The sequence below is a fragment of the Bactrocera neohumeralis genome, chromosome 4 (assembly GCF_024586455.1).
Source record: "Bactrocera neohumeralis isolate Rockhampton chromosome 4, APGP_CSIRO_Bneo_wtdbg2-racon-allhic-juicebox.fasta_v2, whole genome shotgun sequence".
In the NCBI taxonomy this organism is placed as follows: domain Eukaryota; kingdom Metazoa; phylum Arthropoda; class Insecta; order Diptera; family Tephritidae; genus Bactrocera; species Bactrocera neohumeralis.
Genome location: NC_065921.1, coordinates 75,558,060 through 75,575,647, shown reverse-complemented (window position 1 = coordinate 75,575,647; position 17,588 = coordinate 75,558,060). Strand labels below are relative to the sequence as shown.

General features: G+C 38.5%; 1 protein-coding gene and 1 long non-coding RNA gene across 6 annotated transcripts in view; both read left to right on the top strand.

The window, feature by feature from the left end:
- LOC126755212 (low-density lipoprotein receptor-related protein 6) overlaps window positions 1-6,018 on the top strand; it is a 133,127-nt gene extending 127,109 nt beyond the window's left edge. For both annotated transcript variants that reach the window (XM_050467609.1, XM_050467610.1), the window contains exons 3-7: window positions 390-3,415; window positions 3,490-3,650; window positions 3,729-3,998; window positions 4,072-4,699; window positions 4,769-6,018. In XM_050467609.1, coding sequence (XP_050323566.1) covers window positions 390-3,415; window positions 3,490-3,650; window positions 3,729-3,998; window positions 4,072-4,699; window positions 4,769-5,575 — 4,892 coding nt within the window. In that variant the 3' untranslated portion in view covers window positions 5,576-6,018. The remainder of the gene's footprint in view (window positions 1-389; window positions 3,416-3,489; window positions 3,651-3,728; window positions 3,999-4,071; window positions 4,700-4,768) is intronic.
- Window positions 6,019-15,014: 8,996 nt separating this feature from the next.
- LOC126757478 (uncharacterized) lies at window positions 15,015-17,585 on the top strand. Of its 4 annotated transcripts, none has more exons than XR_007666743.1 (6): window positions 15,015-15,125; window positions 15,323-15,555; window positions 15,701-16,050; window positions 16,267-16,733; window positions 16,924-17,156; window positions 17,279-17,585. It is a non-coding gene; the product is annotated as an uncharacterized LOC126757478 (long non-coding RNA). The 4 variants fall into 4 exon arrangements; XR_007666742.1 differs by having other exon boundaries at window positions 16,267-16,850; window positions 17,396-17,585; XR_007666741.1 differs by having other exon boundaries at window positions 16,267-16,850.
- The last annotated feature ends 3 nt before the right edge of the window (window positions 17,586-17,588 follow it).

Sequence of the window (17,588 nt, the reverse complement as noted above, 5' to 3'; positions counted from 1 at the left end):
GTCAGGACCACCGTGATAAGTACCTATACGGAAGGGTCCAGACTGGCTAATCGAGTTGGAGGTGGTGTCTTTTCAGCAAAATTAGATACCAGAACCGCGTTCCACTATCAGACCACTTCAATGTCTTCCAAACGGAGTTCAGAACAATAAAAGAAAGAAGACGTCTTGTTCTGACATAAAGTGTGCTCACAACAGGAAATATATTTATTTAAACAGACTTGGAATCCACTAAATTCTCTTAGGGTTGGTTTCCTCAAAGACAGTGAAAAAATGCCCAGATCCCTTAGTGGACTAACAACCTATTTTATTCTTTATTTATTATGGTAGTTTTTAGATTTTCAATACGACGACATCAATACTAAACAAACATATTCTTCATTTCTTTCCAGGTCACATCTCACCCGCTTTATCCACAGCGTCTTCAACCGCTATTTCTTCCTTCTCATCGTCTTCCGCATTGCCCAACGGGGCAAGCGCTTCATCGTTTATGCCTTCAACACTGCTATTCACCACATATCATGACATACAAGTCGCGAACATTACACGACCGACTGGTAGTCCACAAATCGAAGTCATCGTCAAAGATCTCACCGAAACGATGGCCATCGATTTCTATTATGCACGCAATCTAATTTGTTGGGCTGATTGTGGACGCGAGGTTATCGAATGCATAAATGTGAATACTTCGGTGCCGTTGGTAAAGGCACCCAAACAAACTGTGATATCTGCGGGTCTCGATAAACCCGAAGGACTCGCCATCGATTGGTATACGGATAAGTTGTATTGGACGGATGGCGAAAGAAATCGCATCGAAGTAGCCACGTTGGATGGTAAATATCAGAAGGTGCTCTTTTGGACGGATTTGGATCAGCCGCGCGCTATTACGGTGGTACCTTCAAAGCGCCTACTCATTTGGACCGATTGGGGTGAGTATCCAAGAATAGAACGCGCCAGCATGGATGGTGATCCATTGACACGCATGACAATTGTGAAGGATAATATCTTTTGGCCCAACGGTTTGGCCGTCGATTTGAAGAATGATGTCGTGTACTGGGCGGATGGTCATTTAAAATTTATCGATGTCATGAAATTTGATGGCAGCAATCGTCGTACAGTTGTTGGTAACTTGGATTATCCTTATAGCGTAACGTACTTTAACAATCGTCTGTTTTGGACCGATTGGTCTAAGGGCGGCTCACTAAATACCTTCGATATAAAAACACGCGAGTTGCGCGAGCTCATCGATACACCAGAAGCACCGATTACTTTGCGCACTTGGGATCCTTCACTGCAACCGTTCGAAGATAACCCCTGCGTGCATAACAACGGCAATTGCTCACACATTTGTCTGCTTTCAACAAATGCAAAGGGTTATAGTTGCGCTTGTCCGACGGGTGTGCAATTGGAAACAGAAACAACTTGCGCAAATGGCTCACGTGAAATGCTATTCATCGTGCAACGCGGTCTGCTTAGCAAAATTTCTTTGGATATGCCGGACTTTACAGTATTCCCATTGCCATTGGGGAAAGTGCGTTATGCAATTGCAATCGACTATGATCCGGTGGAAGAGTACATTTATTGGTCCGATGTAGAGGCATATGCGATACGTCGCGCACATCCAGACGGCACAGGCATACAAGATTTTGTGACGTCCGAAGTGCGCCATCCCGACGGTCTGGCCGTGGATTGGCTCGCACGCAATCTGTATTGGACCGACACAGTAACCGATCGTGTAGAGGTATGTCGTTTGGATGGTACGGCGCGTAAAGTACTAATCTATGAAGATCTAGAAGAACCGCGTGCCATTGCGCTTGCACCGTCGCTTGGTTGGATGTTCTGGAGTGATTGGAACGAAAAGAAACCAAAGGTTGAGCGTGCATCACTGGATGGTTCCGAACGTGTGGTGCTTGTATCCGAAGACCTTGGTTGGCCGAACGGTATAGCTTTGGATATTGAAGCGAAAACCATTTACTGGTGTGATGGCAAAACCGATAAAATCGAAGTCGCCAATATGGATGGCTCTGATCGGCGTGTCGTCATAAGTGACAATCTGAAGCATTTGTTTGGCTTGAGTTTACTGGATGACTATCTGTATTGGACCGATTGGCAACGGCGCGCCATCGATCGCGCACATAAAATTACCGGCAACAATCGTATAGTCGTCGTTGATCAATACCCAGACCTCATGGGACTGAAAGTATCACGTTTACGTGACGTCAAGGGTTCGAACGCATGTGCGGTACGCAATGGCGGCTGCTCACAACTTTGCCTTAACCGTCCCAGTGACTACGTCTGCCGTTGTTCGATCGAATACGAGTTGGCGAACGATAAGAAGACATGCGTCATACCCGAAGCATTTCTGCTATTCTCGCGGCAAGAGCACATTGGACGTATTTCCATTGACAACAATGAAGGTAATCACAATGATGAAAAAATACCGTTTAAGGATGTGCGCGATACGTACGCTTTGGACGTGGATGTGGCCGACCGACGCATCTATTGGACGGATCAGAAATCAAAATGTATTTTTCGCGCATTTCTGAATGGTTCTTTCGTACAACGTATTATTGATACTGGTCTTATATGTCCCGAGGGCATTGCGGTAGACTGGCTGGCGCATAATATTTACTGGACCGACTCGGAAGCGCGACGCATTGAAGTTGCACGTTTAGACGGCACTAGTCGTCGCGTACTGCTGTGGAAGGGCGTAGAAGAACCACGTTCGTTGGTATTGGAACCCAAACGCGGTTATATGTATTGGATCGAATCACCATCGGATTCGATTAGGCGTGCCGGCATGGATGGCTCTGAACTACAAACCATTATATCGGGTGCGAATCATGCCACCGTACTCACATTGGATCCGGAAACACGACGTCTCTACTGGGCGACACAGTCGGGTCCGACAAAAATCGAATCTGCTGACTGGGATGGCAAAAAGCGTCAGGTACTGATCAACACCGATGTCGACGAACCCTGTGCGATGTCGCTATATCAAGACTATGTCTATTGGAGTGATTGGAATACGGGCGATATTGAACGTGTGCACAAAATAACTGGACAAAATCGTAGTCTCGTGCACAGCGGCATGACGTATATACGTTCGCTGTTAATATTCTATCAAAATCGTCAGGTGGGCACCAATCCATGCACGATCAACAATGGCGGCTGCTCGCATTTGTGTCTGGCGCAACCGACGCGTCGTGGCATGGTGTGCGCTTGCCCAACACACTACACTTTGGCTAAGGATAATGTGTCCTGTCTGCCACCCAGAAACTACATCGTCTATAGTCAGCGTAATAGCTTCGGTCGGCTGTTGCCCAACACCAGCGATTGTCCGAATGTGCCGCTGCCCGTGGTGGGAAAGAATATACGCGCGGTGGAATATGATCCAATTTCGCATAACATTTTTTGGGTGAGTTGAGTAGCTTGGTGTCTTTAGTTAACACGTCTTCAATACTAATGTCATTTAACGTTGGTATTCAACAGGTTGAAGGTCGCAGCCATAGCATTAAACGCTCGCTCGCCAACAGCAGCTACATTAAGATCTTAGTAGGTTCGGGTGCGCAGCCCTTCGATATTGCAATTGATGTGATTGGTCGTCTGCTCTTCTGGTCCTGCTCGTACGCAAACACCATTAATGTAACGAGGTATGTGAAATCTTGAGATCGGAGAAATTTCAACTTTACAGCTGATTTTTAATACTTAATAATAATTATTACGCACAGATTCGACGGCGACTCAATAGGCGTCATCGATACTGGCGACTCAGAGAAGCCGCGCAATATTGCCGTACACGCCATGCGACGTCTACTCTTTTGGACCGATGTGGGCAGTCAACAGGCCATCATACGTTCGCGCATTGATGGCGCTGAGCGTGTAGTGCTCGCCTTTAAGTTGGAAGGCGTCACAGCACTGGCGGTGGATCAGCAAAGCGATATGGTCTACTATGCGCATGGCAAGCGCATCGACTCCATGGACATAAATGGCAAAAATAAGTAAGTTAACACACTGTCATAAGTACATAACAGTATATTTTATAAGCTTCTTCACTTCTCGCGTTCGTTGTAGAAAAATACTAGTTTCCACGCAAATCTCGCAAGTCATCTCGCTAGCTGCGCTGCAGGGTTTCGTCTATTGGTTGGATGATAAAACCGGCGTGGAGCGTATAACCGTCAATGGTGATGGTCGTCGGCCGGAAATACAACGCCTACCACAAATTACCGATATTGTCGCCGTTTGGACGCCAGAGTCCAAACTGTTTCGCAATCACACCTGTCTACACAGTCGCACCAAATGCTCACACATATGTATCGCCTCATCAGAGGGACGCGCGCGTGATATTTGCTCTTGTCCGAAAAGTCTCATGTTGCTTGAGGATCGCCAGAACTGTGGCGCTTTGCCCGCCTGTGGCCCAGATCATTTTACCTGTGCGGCGCCTGTCAAGGGTGATGGCTCCAGCAGTGATACGAATAAAGATTGCATACCAGCCTCGTGGCGCTGCGATGGCCAAAGCGATTGTCCCGATAAATCCGATGAAGTTGGCTGTCCCACATGTCGACCGGATTTATTCAGTTGCCAGTCCGGCGAATGTATCGATAAAGATCTAGTTTGCGATGGCACCACCAATTGTGCGAATGGACATGATGAGGCGGACTGCTGTAAGCGGCCGGGCGAGTTTCAGTGCCCCAGCAATAAGGTAAGTTGCTGCTAGCTCCATATTTGCACGTAATGCTTATTTGCTATAACCTAAACACATTGTTTGTAGGTCTGCATTTCGGCCACACTAGTTTGTGATGGTTGGGAAAATTGCGCTGATGGCGCTGATGAATCTGCTGAGATGTGCTTGCAGCCGAATACACGCGCCATGGCGCCTGCATCGGATAAGAAAGCTTTTATGATACTCATCTTTGCCACCATCGTCATCATTTTCTCCATCGTTTATCTGCTACAGGTTTGCCGCACTCGCATCGGCAAAAGTCGCAACGAACCCAAAGATGACCAGGCCTCTGATCCACTCTCACCCTCAACACTCTCGAAATCACAGCGTGTGTCGAAAATCGCCTCCGTGGCCGACGCAATGCGCATGTCCACACTGAATTCACGCAACAGCATCAACTCGTATGATCGCAATCACATTACCGGCGCCTCGAGTTCAACCACCAATGGCAGCAGCATGGGCGCTTATCCCATTAATCCGCCACCCTCGCCAGCGACACGCTCACGTCGCCCTTATCGTCATTATCGCATCATTAATCAACCGCCACCGCCAACACCCTGCTCCACGGACATTTGCGACGAGTCCGATTCGAATTACACCAGCAAATCGAATAGCAACAATAGCAACGGTGCCACGAAAATTTCCTCATCATCGGCGGTCATATGCATGCAATATCAGTATGATAGTGAGCCATATCCGCCGCCGCCGACGCCACGCTCCCACTATCACAGCGATGTGCGAATAGTGCCGGAGTCGTCGTGTCCGCCGTCACCGTCGTCGCGTTCGTCAACATATTTCTCACCGTTGCCGCCGCCACCATCGCCAGTGCAATCGCCCAGCCGTGGTTTCACGTAACATTTCGAGATTTACTTGTAAAAAATAATATTAAGGCCAAATGTGCGTGTCGTGTGCATAAGTATATGTGTGTCTGTTAGTTTTTTTGAGTGTTAAAATCGCGTTTAAACATATTTATAACGGTTTAATGCAGACTTCAGTGTTTGTTTGTGTGTTTGTGCATATTCTTCCATATAAATATGAGTTAGTTAGTTTAAGAATGTAACTTAGTTTAATGCCAATTGCAATGACGTAACGTTCATATCATGAAAAAAATGCTTCCGTTTACTTATACCGTTACTTTTAACGAGTATTCATTAGTCCTAAGTGTAGTTAATATGAAATTTGTGTGTTTGTTGTGCATATACACATATGCTGTATATTTATGTTTTGCAACTTGTATCTAGCTGCTATAAACTGACCCTTGTCAAAATTAGAAATTAAAGTATCAATTTTAAAATTTCTCTGATATATTTTTGTTCTGCTCTTGGATATAAAATAAACAGTAGCTTCAGTAAGTTTATAAGTGTTACCATAACGGCTGTTTTGTATACAGATATTGTTATAATTCGGCATTTTTTGAATATTGAATTTGAGGTTATCATTCAAAACTTTTTTCTTTTCATTTTGAGGTGCTGATTCAGCATTTTTTAAATTGAGTTTATTCGGTATTTTTTGTTTTCTGTTATTAGAATTTGAGGTTAATCGCTTTTTTATTTTTATTTATTATTATTATTTTGTTTTTTTCTTTTTGAATTTGAGGTTATTATTCGTTTTTTTTTATATTAATTAATTTTTGCATTTGCGGTTATCACAAATAGTTGAAAAAGCAATCACTTATATTTACTAGAAATCATTTTGGTTCCTATTTTCATTTTTTCGAATTTGAGGTTGCCATAAATAGTTAAAAAGAGCAATCACTCATACTTATCACTTCCGCATTTTTTGTTTTTGAATTATACGGTATTTTTTTTGTTTTAACTTTTTTTATTTTAACTTTTTTATTTTAACTTTTTTTTATTTTAACTTTTTTTTTATTTTAACTTTTTTTATTTTAACTTTTTTTTTATTTTAACTTTTTTTATTTTATTTGAGGTTCTCATAAATAGTTAAAAAGAGCAATCACTCTTATTTATCATTACAGCATTTTTGTTTGTAAATTTGAGGTTATTATTCGTTTTTTTATATTTATTTATATTTTTTTGAAATTGAGGTTATCATAAATAGTTGAAAAGAGTAAACACTCATATTTAATGGGAACTAATTTCGTTTATTAACACAGATTAACACTTACCGATCCAGACGGGGTTAGATCGCCGAAAAAACAGCTCTTGGTCGGATGTAATCCGAATCAATTCCGGTGCGTAGAACCGGCTGTCGTGGGAATTGCTAATTTCGTTTATATTTCCATACGCTGACTTAAATATCCATAAGATCTCAGAATTATTTGCTACTCCAAGATTGTATTTCAATGAGAAGTTCTTAGGAATTAGTTCTTAGGCATTTTTGAAAAAATATATTTTAATTTCTATTCATTTTTGTTTTAAAATTAATTTTCTTCTTATTATATTATTTTTATCAAAATTAAATATTTTTCTTATTAATATGCAATTGATACTAAATTTTATTGAAAGTCATTTTATCAAAAATTTATTATTACAATTTTTTTTTAATTAAAAAAGAAATTCAAAATACAAAATCACGAAAAATATATATTTTTTTTGAAATCTTATTATTAAATAATTTTTATTAAAATAATTTTTTTTATTAAATTATTTTTATCAAAATGTTTTTCTTAATCAAATATTTTTTTTTTCAAAATTTTTTTTCATAAAAATATTTTTTTTTTCAGTAAAGTACAACTGAAACCAAATTTTATAAAATTTCATTATTTTTTCAAAAAGTATTTTCTATGATTTTTTTTTAAATTAAAGAAAAAAATTACAGGACAAATACATAAAAAATATTTCAAATGCACAAGATTGTATTTCAATGACAAGTTCTTAAAATATGTAGTATTTTTGAAAAAATAAATTTTAATTTCTATTTATTCTTCTTTTTTTTATTAAAATTAAGTTTTTTATTAAATATTTTTTCAAACTTATTCATTTATTAAATATCTTTTCAAAATTACTTTTTTTATTAAATATTTTTTTATTAAAATAATTTTTTTTATCAAATATTTTTTCAAAATTATTTTTTTTGTTAATATTTTTTATTAAAATAATTTTTTTTTTTATCAAATATTTTTTTTCAAAATTATTAATTTTTTTATTAAAATATTTTTTTTTGTTAAAATAATGTTTTTTTTATTTAAATACATTTGAAACTATATTTTATAAAAATTCATTATTTTTTATCAAAAAGTATTGCTTATTATTACTAAAGTTTTTTTTTTAAATACACAACAAAATAGCTTTTTTAATTAAGTTTTTTCTTATTAAATATTTTTTTTAATTAAAATTATTTTCTTTACATTAAATATTTTATTATTAAAATTATTTTTTTTTATTAAACATTTTTTATCGAAATTATTTCTTTTTTATTAAAACGTTTTTCATTAAGTTAATTTTTTTATTAAAATTCAATTGAAACTAAATTCTATTAAAATTCATTATTTTATGTCTATCAATTATTTTTATTAAATATTTGTTTTTAATATTTTTTTTATAATATATTTTTTATCAAAATAATTTTTTATTAAAATGCAATTGAAACTAAAATTTATTAAAATTCATTATTTTTTACCAAAAAATATTTTTTATTATTACAAATTCAAAATACAAATACACAAAAAATAGGTAGTTAGTTTTCCAAATATTAGTGATGTCAAAACAAAAAAATTTAAAAAATAAAAAAAGGAAATAAATAAATAAAAATATTAATAAAAATGAAAATAAAAAGGAAACTTTTGCAATCGTCAATTTGTCTTCGAAAATATTTAATTTTATATACGTAAAAAATGTGCCAAATTTTTCCCAATAATATACATACACACATATATTGTATTTAAATTCTTTATTAACGAAAACAAACTAAACTTTAACAAATATCTTCGAAAATTGCTACATTATTCGAACTACCTTGTAAAATAATAACAAAATGCATTAAAATTATAATGTGTTGCTCCCAGGGTTGCAAATTTTTTAGTTAAACATTTTGGATTGATGTTTGTGCTTACAAAAATTATGCCAATCAAGCACTTCAGTTACAAAAATATAAAATTAAATTAATAAAAAAAATGTTTATATGGTATACATATGTATATAAAAATTATCCTTTGCAAAATACTAAATCAGCTCGTGGAATCTTCGCCATTTATTATTTTTCATAATTTTTTTTTCAAAAAACTCTAAACTTTTTACTATAGTGACGTTGAGCTTAAAATAAATGTATAAATAGACAAATGTCAAAACGACATCTATGTAAATAAATAGATAAATATATATATATGTATGTATGTATGAAGTGATTCGATAAGTATTAAGCTGAGCAATTTGTAAATACTAACGTAAAGCTCAATCTAAACACAAAATTAATGTTAAGGCGAAATATATTGTATATCGTCACCTAAAATGCCAAATAACGTAACCTCACTTTTCATAACTTTACAGGCGAAGAAAAAACGATATAATGAAATCACTTATATTGAAGCAAAACTTTGAGTTGTGGTTATAAAATGGTTATATATTGGTTATAAATTGGTTATCATACACACATATTGAAACAAAATTTGAATTTTGGTTATAAAATGGCTATATATTGGTTATCAAACACCAATATTGAAACAAACTTTGAGTTTTGGTTATAAAATGATTATATTTTGGTTATTATATCTGACAGCGATTTTGGATTTGCTTTTGATTATACGGGATTTCGCATTTTAGGTGACGATATACATTGATATTTCATACCAGAATATGTTTTGAGTGCGGTTTTTAGTAAATGTATGAAGTCTGTTTCCTTTTATAATTCTAAATATATATATTTTTTTCAATTTGAATAATTAAAATTGTCGAAATAATTTTCAGAAATAGTAGAAATATATAAAGCACACACAATTTTATTGAAAACAGTGCTACAATTGTAAAAAACACAACAAAAAATTAAAAAACACAAAAAAGTTGTAAAAAAAACACAACAAAAAATTGTAAAAAACACATATAAAAATTTTTTAGCCTGTGAATGTATAATGATTGCTGCTGTGTTAGCGTGAGTTAGATAAGCCCAATTAAAATAGTTATAAAATAATAAAAAAAAATCAGAAACGAAGCAAAACAAGTTTGTTAAATGTACACCATTGTAATAAAAGTATAAAGGTATGAGCTTTTTTTTAGCAAACGTTAAGTCTTTACACCTATAACTCACACCACAAACGTTTCTCGTTTTCTTCTAACCTAAAATGTTTCTACAAATATCACTCGTTTAGCCACAACCAAAATGTTATTTATTTTTACAATTTAAAATGTCCAACTTCACTATATTTCCTTACCATTTTCTGTTTTTTATATTTTATTTTACCGTTATAGTACATAATATACGTAGTTCATATTTTTAAAATCTCCAATGCCACATTACAAATTGTAAGTAAGTTTTTCGTAGCATTTAATTAATTTGTTATTAATGCCAAAAAGTGCCTCAATAATTTGTTCTACACCCGTTTCATCCAATTGTTACATTTACATTTACATGCATTTGTACATAAATACTTAAATGTATACACCTTTCAAATGTTAAATCTTTACTTAGATTTTTTATTTATAGTTATAATGAAATATTAAATTGAAATCAAAAAGTATATATATAGACCTATATTTTTCAATATAAGCGTAGTTGTTTAATAAGTGTAGTTAATTTTCATAAAATTAAGCGTGAAATCACTAATTGTATAAAAATATAACTATGTTTACAAGAAAATATATACAAAAGCAATTTAAAATATTAAAAACAACTGATGACTTAAAAAAATGTATGCTTATTAAATTTGCTGAAGGTAAGTTAATTTGGTAGGCCAATAAGCCGCGCATAGATCAGTTTGGTCATTTGCGATACCAGATAGTGTTCTCTTGCTAAGTCCAAGTAGAGTAGTCATCGTTTAGGATGCCTGCGCTAGACGCAAATTTTAACAGACTCTGTGGCAAACTATCGATTCCTCCTCCAGTGTATCATATCGTGGGGACTCAAGATGCTGACAGGGTAGTCTTGCTAAAGCGGGACACCATAGTTTCCCTGATGCCCCACTCCAGGCATTTCCTGCAGTGTTCTCGATCTGTCAGCTCCATTTTGTGGGCGTGTATCGCCACCAGGCAGTCACCAGTTAGTATTCTACAGTCATAGGAGTGCAGCCCTATCGGACTCAATTAGCACTTGATGTGCCATTTTGATAGCAGTACATAAAAAAATTATTTATAAAAATTGAGGTAAACGATATAAGAAAATTACTGTTTTTTTCTAGCAACTAAAAAATATATTTTTTAATATTTTTTTATGTTTCCTTGCATCGAAAAAAGTCAAAATAAAGTAATAAAAAGTTAGCCGTGGTTGCACAGTTCACAAATATAGAAGTTTTCATAATAGAACGTTCAGTTTGTATGGCAGCTATATGCCACAGTGATCCAAACTAGACATTTTTTTTCAAACATTATAGTGTTGCCTTGGGCAATAACACATGCGAAATTTTGTGAAGATATTTCGCTAAATAAAAAAGTTTTTCATACAAAAACTTATTGTTGATCATTCAATTTGTATGGTAGATATACTACCGTGATCACATTGAAAGGTAAATGATCAAATTAAAAGGTGAATGATCAAATTAAAAGGGGAATGATCAAATTGAAAGGTGAATTTTGTGCATTTCATCTCCTTCAAAGGAATCCCCTCCCGCTACAATACACTTATGCCAACGAATTTTCCATCATCATCATGGTACTTTCTAAAAATCCTCCATCGCATTCTTCGATTCAACTTTTATCCTCAATTGAGTCAAAACGATATCCTCGGAGTGGTCATGTGTATTTGCTGAATAGCCAGAAGTTATACGAAGGTAAATCAGGCGAATGCGATGGTTGCGGCACGATATTAGTTGAAAATGTGGCGAAACGATTACGAATTACCAATGCAGTATGAGATGCTGCATTATAGCACTTCAATAAATCGTTCAATAAATTTGGACATTGTAAAAATCGAAGAATTCACTTTTAGAGCCCACGATGCGTATCTTAAATACTAATGACACTTTTTGCATAGAAAATTTCCCCTGGTAATCATCGTGCTACAGATCATGAAGTATATGTATAATATAATAATAATTTACAGTTAGAAAATCCTTTTGATTTGAGTAATGTAATTTCTGAAGTTGCAGAGATTGGGAATGACGTAAGCAATCAAATCCAAGTTCGTCACAAATGTATCGGGTAGCAGCCTCACCTCTAACTGCTATGCGGAAGAATGTGATGATATATATCATACCCTGCAAGAAAATTAATAAAGTGAGAAAAATATTACGCGATGTATAAAAATAAATTGCCGGCCGAGCTATTCAAATACGGCGGCGAAGAACTGATGAGGAGCACGCATCAGCTTCTATGTAGAATATGGTCGGACGACAGCATGCCCGACGATTGCAATTTAAGTGTGCTCTGCCCAATCCACAAAAAAGGAACATCGCATATAAGGTTCTATCGAACATATAAAATAAAGCCTTATCAGTATGCCTTTAGACCTGGAAAATCAACAAGTGAGCAGATATTCACCATGCGCCAAATCTTGGGAAAGACCCGTGAAAAGAGAATCGACACACACCAACTCTTCGTTGATTTCAAAGCTGCTTTTGACAGCACGAAAAGAAGCTGCCTTTATGCCGCTATGTCTGAATTTGGTATCCCCGCAAAACTAATACGGCTGTGTAAACTGACGTTGAGCAATAGTTAAAGCTCTGTCACAATCGGAAAAGACCTCTACGAACCGTTCGATATCAAACAAGGTTGCAGACAAGGCGATCCCTTATAGTGCGACTCCTAAAGAAAATACTTCGAGTCGCAGATCTGAATAGAGAAGGTACCATCTTCTATAAGAGTGTATAGCTACTGGTGTATGCCGACGATATCGATATCATTGGCCTCAACATCACTCCGTTATGGTAGTTCTGCTTTCTACAGACTGGACAAAGAAACGAAGCAAATGGATCCGGTGGTGAACGACGAAGGCAAAACGAAATATCTCCTATCATCAAAAAACAGGTCTTCAAAATCGTGACTTGGTTCCCACGTTGACAGTCAAAACTTCGAAGTCGGAGATAATTCCGTCTATCTTGAAACCAGTATTAACACCAACAACAATGTCAGCCTCGAAATCCAACGCAGAATAACTCTTGCAAACAGGTGCTACTTCGGACTGAGTAGACAATTGAGAAGTAAAGTCCTCTCTGGACGAACAAAGACCAAATTCTACAAGTCATTCATCATCCCCGTCCTGCTTTATGGTGCAGAGGCATGGACGATGTCAACATCTGATGAGTCGGCGTTACGAGTTTACGAGAGAAAGGTTCTTCGGAATATTTATGGTCTTTTGCGCATTGGATAGTATGATGATCTGTACGAGATATACGACGACATTGACATGGTGCAGCGAATTAAGAGACAGCTGGCTAGGCAATGAATGAAAGGAACTTGGTTTGTCAATTCCTGCAAGAATTGATGCCGAAGGATCATCAAGCTTATCGCTCGTTCGATACATAGGCCCAAAACGGGATTTCACAAGGAAAATCAATTCAGCGATGAAGCTCACTTTTGATTGAAAGGGTGCATTAATAAGCAAGAAATGTCGCGTGTAGCGTGTCCGCCAAGATCGCGCGATTTACCACACTGGATTATTTTATGTAGCGTTGTGTAAAGTATCTTGTTTACGGAAACAATCTCGAGACGATTGCTGCAAAAAAATCGTCGCGCAAGTCTTACGAGTATAGAGATGGAAAGAGAGCTCTCGCGAGTCCGTTCGAATGATTTTGGTGGATATTTTGGGTATGAAAAGCGTTCTTGTCCGACTCGTCCCGATAAAGTTGAATTTTTTCAAAAAGAGTGCCGTAAACATGCCTCTTTGGACATGCTTGATCGTGCGAATTTCGATCCCACATTCATGGAGAACATTATAACTGCCGATGAGACATGGGTTTATGAGTTTGACATGCAAACAAATCAACAATCAGCGAAATGGAACCCGTTTTCAGTCGATCGAAGAGATAAAACAAAATTCGTTGAAGGAGCTGAAGGCCATCCCAAAAAGTGCTTATGAAAAGTGTTTCGAGGACTGGAAAAATCGTAGGCAAAAGTGTATTAAATCTGATGTGGATTACTTTCATAAGGTGACAAAATAATTATTTCTTCATGAAACCCACATTTCTAAAAGAAACACTCTTTAAATTTTAAATTTGCTTCGAACAAGGCTGCCCCTTTTCCAAATCACCTTTCCCTAGTGGGTAACTTTTAACTTGTAACGCGCATTGTCTAGTGTGAACTGAATGCACAGACATTCGTACCCTCGGGCATGTACTTGTATGTACGATTACATTTGCTTATGATAAATCCGCGCGCATAAAATTCTTGATCCACTTAAACGCCTATTTGTCAGTTTAGCCGCCTGCCTGGCTGCCGCGAGCCAACAAAGATAAGAATTGGATAATCACGCTAAGATTTACACAAATTGCATAGTAGCTTCTGATTTCAAGATTTCGGAGACAGAATTAGTTTGAGGAGGCACGAGTGCTCGATGTACTCACTTGTGTGGACAGGTGAAGAACTGTTGACGGTAGCGCGCAGAGACGGAAGACGCACAATTAATAAAAAATACGAATTTAAATAATTAGCAACTAAATTTACTGAGTGGGGTTGTTGTGTGGAAATGTGATAATAATATAGTACGTTGAATATATTTATTTGCGGTTAAGACTTCGTGTACGACTTGGCGGCATTTAAAAGTGGAACGCATCGTTGACAACTGACTCAGTGTGAAGGTAGACAGTGAAGTGTCGTGTAAGATTTTAATGGTTTTTTTTTAGCTTATAAATTAATATTATCAAAAAAATATTACAAAAAAAATATTTCCAAAAAAAATATTATAAAAAATTATTTAAAAATAATTTTAAAAAAATTTCAAAAAAAATTTTTTTTTAATTTTTAAGGAAAATATAAAATAATTTCAAAAAAATATAAAAAAAAATTTCAAAAAATATATTTCAAAGAAAATATTAAAAAAAATTTTACAAAAAAATTTTTTTTTTAATTTTTCAAAAAATATTACAAAAAAAAAAACTCGCGCCATTTCGATGTGATGTGAGTTAAAAGTCATGAAGTGACTTCGCGGGAAACTAGCTGGCAGCTGGCGCTATATAAGAAAAGCAGGCACCGTGCCTGGCCAGTGCTTAGGCAGCTCTCGCGCCACGATGTGATGTGAGTTAAAAGTCATGAAGCGACTTCGCGGGAAACTGGCTGGCAGCTGGCGCTATATAAGTAAAGCAGGCACCGTGCCTGGCCAGTGCTTAGGCAGCTCTCGCGCCACGATGTGATGTGAGTTAAAAGTCATGAAGCGACTTCGCGGGAAACTAGCTGGCAGCTGGCGCTATATAAGTAAAGCAGGCACCGTGCCTGGCCAGTGCTTAGGGCATACTCTCGCGCCACGATGTGATGTGAGTTAAAAAACTAGTGGCATGGCGCTATATAAGTAAAGCAGGCACCGTGCCTGCGTGCTTAGAAACGATGTGATGTGAGTTAAAAGTCATGAAGCGACTTCGCGGGAAACTGGCTGGCAGCTGGCGCTATATAAGTAAAGCAGGCACCGTGCCTGGCCAGTGCTTAGGCAGCTCTCGCGCCACGATGTGATGTGAGTTAAAAGTCATGAAGCGACTTCGCGGGAAACTGGCTGGCAGCTGGCGCTATATAAGTAAAGCAGGCACCGTGCCTGGCCAGTGCTTAGGCAGCTCTCGCGCCACGATGTGATGTGAGTTAAAAGTCATGAAAACTAGCGACTTCGGCACCGTGCCTGGCCAAACTAGCTGATGCAAAGCTGGCGACTAAACTATAATAAGTAAAGCAGGCACCGTGCCTGGCCAGTGCTTAGGCAGCTCTCGCGCCACGATGTGATGTGAGTTAAAAGTCATGAAGCGACTTCGCGGGAAACTGGCTGGCAGCTGGCGCTATATAAGTAAAGCAGGCACCGTGCCTGGCCAGTGCTTAGGCAGCTCTCGCGCCACGATGTGATGTGAGTTAAAAGTCATGAAGCGACTTCGCGGGAAACTAGCTGGCAGCTGGCGCTATATAAATAAAGCAGGCACCGTGCCTGGCCAGTGCTTAGGCAGCTCTCGCGCCACGATGTGATGTGAGTTAAAAGTCATGAAGCGACTTCGCGGGAAACTGGCTGGCAGCTGGCGCTATATAAGTAAAGCAGGCACCGTGCCTGGCCAGTGCTTAGGCAGCTCTCGCGCCACGATGTGATGTGAGTTAAAAGTCATGAAGCGACTTCGCGGGAAATATAAGTAAAGCAGGCAGCTGGCCAGTGCTATATATGTGAGTTAAAGAAGCGACTTCAAACTAGCTGGCAGCTGGCACAGGCACCGTGCCTGGCCAGTTCGCGGGAAACCTGGCGCTATATAAGTAAAGCAGGCACCGTGCCTGGCCAGTGCTTAGGCAGCTCTCGCGCCACGATGTGATGTGAGTTAAAAGTCATGAAGCGACTTCGCGGGAAACTGGCTGGCAGCTGGCGCTATATAAGTAAAGCAGGCACCGTGCCTGGCCAGTGCTTAGGCAGCTCTCGCGCCACGATGTGATGTGAGTTAAAAGTCATGAAGCGACTTCGCGGGAAACTGGCTGGCAGCTGGCGCTATATAAGTAAAGCAGGCACCGTGCCTGGCCAGTGCTTAGGCAGCTCTCGCGCCACGATGTGATGTGAGTTAAAAGTCATGAAGCGACTTCGCGGGAAACTAGCTGGCAGCTGGCGCTATATAAATAAAGCAGGCACCGTGCCTGGCCAGTGCTTAGGCAGCTCTCGCGCCACGATGTGATGTGAGTTAAAAGTCATGAAGCGACTTCGCGGGAAACTAGCTGGCAGCTGGCGCTATATAAATAAAGCAGGCACCGTGCCTGGCCAGTGCTTAGGCAGCTCTCGCGCCACGATGTGATGTGAGTTAAAAGTCATGAAGCGACTTCGCGGGAAACTGGCTGGCAGCTGGCGCTATATAAGTAAAGCAGGCACCGTGCCTGGCCAGTGCTTAGGCAGCTCTCGCGCCACGATGTGATGTGAGTTAAAAGTCATGAAAGCAGGCACCGTGCCTGGCCAGTGCTTAGGCAACTCTCGCGCCACGATGTGATGTGAGTTAAAAGTCATGAAGCGACTTCGCGGGAAACTAGCTGGCAGCTGGCACTATATAAGTAAAGCAGGCACCGTGCCTGGCCAGTGCTTAGGCAGCTCTCGCGCCACGATGTGATGTGAGTTAAAAGTCATGAAGCGACTTCGCGGGAAACTAGCTGGCAGCTGGCGCTATATAAATAAAGCAGGCACCGTGCCTGGCCAGTGCTTAGGCAGCTCTCGCGCCACGATGTGATGTGAGTTAAAAGTCATGAAGCGACTTCGCGGGAAACTGAAGCTGGCAGCTGGCTGGCTATATAAGTAAAGCAGGCACCGTGCCTGGCCAGTGCTTAGGCAGCTCTCGCGCCACGATGTGATGTGAGTTAAAAGTCATGAAGCGACTTCGCGGGAAACTAGCTGGCAGCTGGCGCTATATAAATAAAGCAGGCACCGTGCCTGGCCAGTGCTTAGGCAGCTCTCGCGCCACGATGTGATGTGAGTTAAAAGTCATGAAGCGACTTCGCGGGAAACTGGCTGGCAGCTGGCACTATATAAGTAAAGCAGGCACCGAAGAAAATTCTGCTTTGTTCACAATTTATCACCACTTATCAGTACCAATAATACAGCTCTCTTCAAATAAACCACTTTTTCTTGATCTAATACATAACAATAATTATTATTTATAAAATATTTTCGCCTT